The sequence below is a fragment of the Cotesia glomerata genome, linkage group LG5, assembly GCF_020080835.1.
Source record: "Cotesia glomerata isolate CgM1 linkage group LG5, MPM_Cglom_v2.3, whole genome shotgun sequence".
In the NCBI taxonomy this organism is placed as follows: domain Eukaryota; kingdom Metazoa; phylum Arthropoda; class Insecta; order Hymenoptera; family Braconidae; genus Cotesia; species Cotesia glomerata.
This window is the reverse complement of record NC_058162.1, coordinates 4,623,842-4,631,688: the sequence shown is the minus strand read 5'-3', so window position 1 is coordinate 4,631,688 and position 7,847 is coordinate 4,623,842. Positions and strand designations below refer to the sequence as shown.

Below are 7,847 nucleotides of genomic sequence, written 5' to 3'. Positions count from 1 at the left end.
ATTGTTACTTTAAATAATAAATATTTAATTGGTAACTGTTGTTTAGTTTTATAATTATCATCTAGATAAGGTGGGATAATTATTATTATTAAATAAATAAGAGGTGAATTTTTTATGAGTTTGTTACACTGATGGAAAAATTATTTTTATTCAAGAGAAGAAATTTTTAACCAAGAAGAATTTTAATTACGTTAAATCAATAAGAAAAGTTCTTTAAACTTTGATGATTTTTTTTGGATCAAGATTTTTTCTCTTGAACCAAATTAATTTTTTTATCAATGTAAAAATAGCAGCGGTAAAAGTATAAATTTAATTTTAAAATAAACAAAAAATTGAATAAATAATTACAAAAGTCTCGTAGATAATACTAAAGTTAGCCGACATTTAAAATTTTTTTTTTTAATAATTAAATTAGAACAAAAAAAATATTTCTTAAAAATTACACTCACAGTTTTTAAATTTTTTGCATATGAAATTTTTTTTTTATTTTTTTGTAATAATTTTTTCAATGAAAAAAAATTGTAAATATTTTTAAATGTCGGCTAACTTAATTTTCATGTCTCGTAGACAATTTTAACCAGTTGAAATTTATCATCGAAAAGAAAGTTATAAATATCAAAAATCAAAAAGATAAATTTTCAAATTTTACCGCCGCCATTAATCTGTTTAAAAATATTCATTGAAAAAAATTAAAAAAATTAGCTCTATGCAAATTATATATCTATAGATATTAGGTTGGCGTAAAAAAACCGACTATTTTTTTTTTTTGATTCTCGAGTAAAAAAATGTCAGTTTTTGATGTTTTAAGAACCCTCTCCAAAGAACAGCTCAAAAAAAAATTTTTAAGAGGTCGCTCCAAATTTTTTTAAAATTTCAAAAATCGTTAAAAATCAAAATGTTTCTTTTTTTTTTAATTTTTTTTTGAAAGTTTCAATTCAAAATTTAAATTTTGAAAGGTCGCTCATAATTTTTTTTAAATTTCAGAGTCAAAAAATGCTAATGCAATTAAATAGTCACTAATAAATTAAAAAAAAATTATGAGCGACCTTTCAAAATTTAAATTTTGAATTGAAACTTTCAGGAAAAACTTTTTTTTTAGTCTATAAAATTATGACGTAACGAGAAAATAAATAAAAAAAAAAAAATTCGATTTTTGACGATTTTTGAAATTTAAAAAAATTTGGAGCGACTTCTTAAAAATTTTTTTATAAGCTGTTCTTTGGAGAGAGCTTTTAAAACATCAAAAAGTAACAATTTCTCACTCGAGACTAAAAAAAAATAGATATATACTGAGAAATTTAGATCAATTGGAATTATTGAAAAAAATTCAAATTTCATGACAGTGAATTTTTTTCAATGAATATTTTTAAAGAGAGTAAGTAAATAATCATCCTCTCGAGACTCGCAGTACAAACATAAAATACAAATAATTTGCGCGATATAATAATATTTTAAACATATATTATAAATAATCTTTAAAAATTGTCTTTTGGTATTCTCTCTCACATTAAATGTGATATCGATATCTATTGACGTCTACTTCCCTAGGTAGTAATTTTAATTAGATCTACATAAAAAAAAAAAAACAAAAGTGTCACCAATTTTACAGTCCTAGGGTGTATAATCTATCGTGATATTAATCACCATAATAGAATTTAGTAATAATAATAAATGTCTGGCATTTTGATTGAGATTCAGGTCGTTACACATTAATTATAAATCTCATTGTATAAATATTTCGATTGTTGAGTTTGTCCGAGATTCTTCGCCCCCTCTTTTGTTCATTATAAATATTAATCTCAGTCTCGATATATTTTTCACCTGTTAAAACTTTGGTTTCTTCGTAAATATATTAAATATCAGACAGCGTATAATAATAATAATAATTAATAATATTATTATACACCGTATTATGTCTTATTAATTAGGACCATTTTAAGTTGTATTATCTATTATCTCATAGATCTTATCTCTGTTGTCTCATGATATAAGCTGTAAGATCTTATAACTCCGTAACAGCGTAAAGGTTGGGATCGCTACCTTGGACCTGGCTGAGAGTAGGAATAGCGGAGGCCTTTTCCTGGCGCGCTTGAGCGCGGTTGTATGTTCCGTACATATTAGGAACTACGTTGTTGGGAGCTGCGCCATTGAACTGCCCACGAGAGAAGTTTCGGTCGAGAGTTCTCACTTGGTCCTGAACTTGGTCCTGGACTCTGATGTTCGGCGTCTTGTTCTTCATCAATGACCGGAACTGATTCATGTTGGTCTGCGACCGCGATTCGAACTCCCAGGATGGCTGGCTCGGGTTTGGAGGCAGTGGTCGATTTTGATTCCACGCTGGGGTCGGTCCGCGTTTTAGGTTTGCGAGATTCTTCGGGTCCAGCGTCTGGGTCTTGCGAGAGTCTTGAAATGTCGCTAGGTGGGCAGGTCCGTGGGAGTTATGAGACATTGTACCGGTGAAGGACGCCACACTTGGAGTCCAAGGAGGTTCCCTCCCTAAAATTAAAAAAAAGATTCTTTATTTTATATTTTATTTTTCAGCTTTTATGATTAATTATGTTCTTAAGAATTTTTTTTACAACATTTATTATTTTTTATCTGCAAGGATAAATACTGGAAATATTATTTAAATGTATGTATAAAATAATTTTTAAAAATAAAAATCAACAATTGAATTACTACTTTATATTGAATTAAATAAAGTTACTAAAGTAACGATTTTGTTATGAAAATTTATCATTTTCTCAACTAACAACATATTGACAAAATATTATTGTATACATCTTAGACAATTTGATATAATGTCTATTGGTTTGATATTTTTTTTCGCTATGAATGTTTAAAAAATAATTCTTCATTTATTAAAATAGATAATAAGTTATTGAAGATATATATTTAATTCTTACTAGCAATCTAGCAGTCACTACGTGACTGCCGTGACTAGTAAACTATAAATAAATAAAATTTTGCTTTATTGAATAATGACTTTGGTGAAATTGCACTGTACTTTCTTAACGATTGAGGTTTTTAAAGATATAAGCTCATCCCGATGTTACTCTCATCGAGACCTTTCATTTGAGTACCCACATGCATTTTGATATATTTTTCATATATACATATATATATATTATATATAAATATATATATATATATATATATATATATATACATATATATATATTATATATAAATATATGAAAAATTGATGTGGGTACTCAAATGAAAGGTCTCGATGAGTGTAATGTCGAAATGAGCTTATATCTTTAAAAATGTCAATAGTTCACAGGATACAAGGTCGTTTCTTAATTATGTTAAATTGCACTGTACTTTCTTAGCGATTGAGGTTTTTAAAGATATAAGCTCATCTCTATGTTACACTCATCGAGGCCTTTCATTTGAGTACCCACATGCATTTTGATATATTTTTCATATATACATATATATATATTATATATAAATATATGAAAAATTGATGTGGGTACTCAAATGGAAGGTCTTGATGAGTGTAACATCGAGATGAGCTTATATCTTTAAAAATGTCAATATTTCACAAGATACTAGGTCATTTCTTAATTATTGACCTTTTTAAAAATATAAGCTCATCCTGATGTTACACTCATCAAGAGCTTTCATTTGAGTACCCACATGCAATTTGATATATTTTTCATATATACATATATATACAATATATATAAATATATGAAAAATTAATGTGGGTACTCAAATGAAAGGTCTCGATGAGTGTAACATCGGGAAGAGCTTATATCTTTAAAAATGTCAATAGTTCACAAGATACAAGGTCATTTCTTAACTATGTATCTAGAGATAGAGCATTTTCGAATACATCCTAAATACTTATCATATTAAATTGACTGTCGGTGAAAATGATATGAAACCTTGAAAATGCACAAATTCAAGTCACGACCTTTTCAATGACATCAAATTCCAATAAAAAAAAACCGATCTTATCATATGACTATCCTGGACACAAAATTTTTTTTATTCTCTTAATAATATAAATGACAGTCTATTCAAAAATTGAAATGCTATTATAAAAACTCATAAAAATGCTTATTTAGTTTTAGCTTCATTTCTTTATTAAATTATTCATAATTGTAATTTTATTTTACATTTAATTAAATATCATTGAATGAATAAATAGAATAAATAGAAATATTTATCAAAATTATTAAACAAATTATTGAATTTTTATTTTTATGTTAAATAAATTAAAATTGAAAAAAATAAATTTATTTTAAAACTAAACAACAAAAGTTAGAATGAGCAATTCGTTCTTATAAAAAAGTATCATTTAGTTTTGAAATGTTATGTAAAAAAATTCAAACCTTCAAGATTCTTTTTCAAGATGATTACAGTTATTTCAACGTCAAACTTCCTTCGATAAAGTTCCTGATAAAATGATAAAAAAGTAACGATAAATTCAACCCTCGTTTTTGGGGTATCGCTTTAAAAAACAAGCCAACTAGAATCTGTTACTCACATCCGAAAGATAAAACTTTTTACAAGAAAACGGAACTAACACTCCTATTTATTTTTTACTAGTCATGATCAATTTCATTTTTTTCAATAAATAAAAAAAAAGCCTGAAGTCATAACTCATAACTAAAAGGATAACCAGTCGCTATATTTACATCAAGTTAAACATGAAAATATAAATAATAAAATTAAAAGAACTTTGCATTTATTTATGTTTATAAAATAATCATCTCGTCACAATTTTCATAACTTCCATTCGTAATACAGCAAAATAATCCGACACTTTAATAAAGTTAAGCTTTTATATTTAAAACAGTTATTTAATTTTAATAAACTATTGTTAATTGAGAAAACAAGGAAAGTTTTTATGTTAACTAACTCAAGCGTATTATAAACAAAATAAAGTTTAAAGATGTTAATAACTATAATCATTTTAAAAGTTTCCTTCTAAAGTCTTTATAAAGTACTGAAACAAATATAACAATTGTCGTTAATTGTCGGGAACTTTTGCGTCATATTTAACGACTAAGTTCACATTTATGATACCAACGATTATCTAAATGTTATTAATATTTTCTTTCAACATTCAAAACTAAATTACTTAATACTGCATTTATAATTGAGATTTTAAAATTAAAAATAAGGTCATTATTTAAACGAGGCTATAAAAATGAAAAAAAAATTTTTTTTGTCTTGTTTTTCTTTGATGTTTTTCAAACATCAATTTTTTTTATTAAAAAACATGAAAAACTGAACAAATTAAAAAAATTTTTTCATGATTTGAACATTTTTTATATATTTTTGAAAAATTTTTTAATTATTTCAGATTTTGCAGAAAAAATAGAATGATTAAGGGGCACAACCACACTGATAGAAAGATTTTTTAGTATTTAAAAAGATTTCTTTGTATTTAAGAAATCATTTCTTAGTATTTAAAAAATATTTTTTAGTATTTAAGAAATATTTCTTAAATACTAAGAAATATTATAAATACTAAGAAATATATTTTAAATACTAAGAAATGATGTTTAAGAAATGATTTCTTAAGTACAAAGAAATCTTCTTAAATGCTAAGAAATCCTTCTATTACTGCAGTGTGAAATTTTCAAAAAATCGATTTTTTTTTCATATTTCGATAGGTTATACCTTTAAAAATAACATATTAAAATTTTAAATCAATATCTCAAATAGTTTTTGAGTTACAGCCATTTAAAGAGTAGCCGCTCAACAGTTAGAATAGGATTATTTCATCTTTAAAAACGAGTTTTTCTCTAAACAGCATTTTTCAAATTTGTTGGAGTGATTACTTGAAGAAGATGATCCGATCACTACCAATTTTTTTTCTGCATGCTTTGTATATAATTCTCCATTCAATGACCCTCCAGTTTTTTGATCTGATCAAAAATTGAATTTTGGCAGGCCAAAAACGACCAAAATTTTTGGGTAAAATTCAATTTTTTTTTAAAACGCCGCCATTTGGTCAATTTTTGATATTTTTTTTCGATCGAGGGTCATTGTACGGAGAATACCTTCTAGTTTAACCAGAATTTTTTTTTTCGGTTTCATTCATGGAGAAGTCCGAAATCACTCCAACAGTGGAGGACAATTTTTTTTTTAGCACCGTCAGAGATCGCGTGCAACTCGGGAAATATTTAATTTTTTTCTTCAAAAATTTTACTGTATATTCTTAAAAGATGTATTAATATACCCTTAAAATTTAAAAACAATTCATACAGAAGTTTTTTTTATTTTAATTCCCAAAAATCGCCTTTTTTTTTTTAGGGTGTCACACTGGTTGTGCCCATAAACGAGGCCATAAAAATTAAAAAAATTTTTTTCTTGTCATGTTTTTCTCTAATATTTTTCAAACATCAATTTTTTTAATTGAAAAACATGAAAAACTGAAGAAATTAAAAAAATTTTTTCATGATTTGAACATTTATTATATATTTTTGAAAAAATTATCAATTTTTTCAGATTTTGCAGAAAAAATAGAATGATTAAAAAAAAATTTGTTTTCATGCCTTTTTTGTTTAATGTGTACAATTTTGTTAAAATTGAACTCAATCGAGTAATTTTTCTCTATTTCAAAAATAATTTAAATTATTATCTATAATTAACAAAGTAAAAACAAAAAAAAAATCTCACCAGGTCCCGAGGGGGCGTGTCCTCAGTAGAAATCATTAGATTCAAGAGTTTTGCATTGTTTACTTAAAGTTGCGTACTGACCAGGTTGATCTCCGTGCCCAGAACGGTGCTCAGCTCGTCCACTTGCCGATTGCTGATTATGCTGAGACAGTTTGTGATCTCCGATCCCTCCACTCCCGTTAACACCCCCACCTCTGTAATCATTAAAACAAAATTAATTACACCAAACCCTTTCTTCTTCTTCTCCTATAAACTACTATACTTGATTAATCAATTAATTAAATAATCATTAAATCAATTTAATTAATAAATTAATAATATGAAATCCAAAACGTTAAACTTTAACTCTTTTTTTATGTATACGATTAAAAAAAATATATATAGTAATAAAATCCTATCCACTGATTAATAAAACGCACAACTAACATCTATTGGCGCAAGCAGCAGCTCTAACAAAATTTAACTTTTTTTTAGATCTATCATCTTGAAGAAAATAAATTATTTAAGCAGCAGAAAAATCCAGACTGTGTATAATATAATATAATATAATAATAATAGTAAGAAATTGTTCGATTATTTATCAATTGTAATTGCAAGATTATGATTTATGACAATTTAAGTAGCAATCATTACTATGATTAAGATCTATGATCAAGATTTTGCTACTTTAATTGTATATGATGCTAAAATGAACAGACGTCTAACAAAATCTTTAGGTAAATATTTATAAGTGGGGTCAATTATTTTAATCTTCATTTTTTTTAACGAAATTTTTATTTGATTTTATTGAAATATTTTTTTTTTTGGAAAATATATAAAAAAAATGAACAATTTAAAAAAAAAATTGATTATCACAATTTTAACAAATTTTCAAATAAATTTATAAATTTGTTATAAAATTATAATATTCAATTTTTTTTTAAATTGTTCATTTTTTGTGTTTTTCAAAAAAAAATATATCTAAAAAATTATTTTTTAATTATTTTGATTCAAGAAAAAAAATATTTGATCAAGATAAAAAAAAAATTATTTTTAGACAAATTATTAATTTCAATTCATTTTGATAAATTTTAATTAATTTACAAGCATGTATGGAATACACTCACATTCCATTTGGAAAAATTTAATTACATTAAATCAAAAAGAAAATTTCTTTAATCAATAAATTTTTCTTTGTTTTAGTAAATTTCACTTTATTTAAA

At 25.1% G+C, this 7,847-nt stretch overlaps 1 protein-coding gene across 1 annotated transcript in view; it reads right to left on the bottom strand.

Annotated features, from left to right (window-relative positions):
- Positions 1-1,534: 1,534 nt before the first annotated feature.
- The window catches only part of LOC123264873 (protein tweety), a 28,572-nt gene continuing 22,259 nt past the window's right edge, over positions 1,535-7,847 (bottom strand). The window contains exons 6-7 of the mRNA XM_044728398.1: positions 6,727-6,839; positions 1,535-2,496 (exon numbers count right to left, since the gene is read on the bottom strand). Coding sequence (XP_044584333.1) covers positions 2,003-2,496; positions 6,727-6,839 — 607 coding nt within the window. The 3' untranslated portion in view covers positions 1,535-2,002. The remainder of the gene's footprint in view (positions 2,497-6,726; positions 6,840-7,847) is intronic.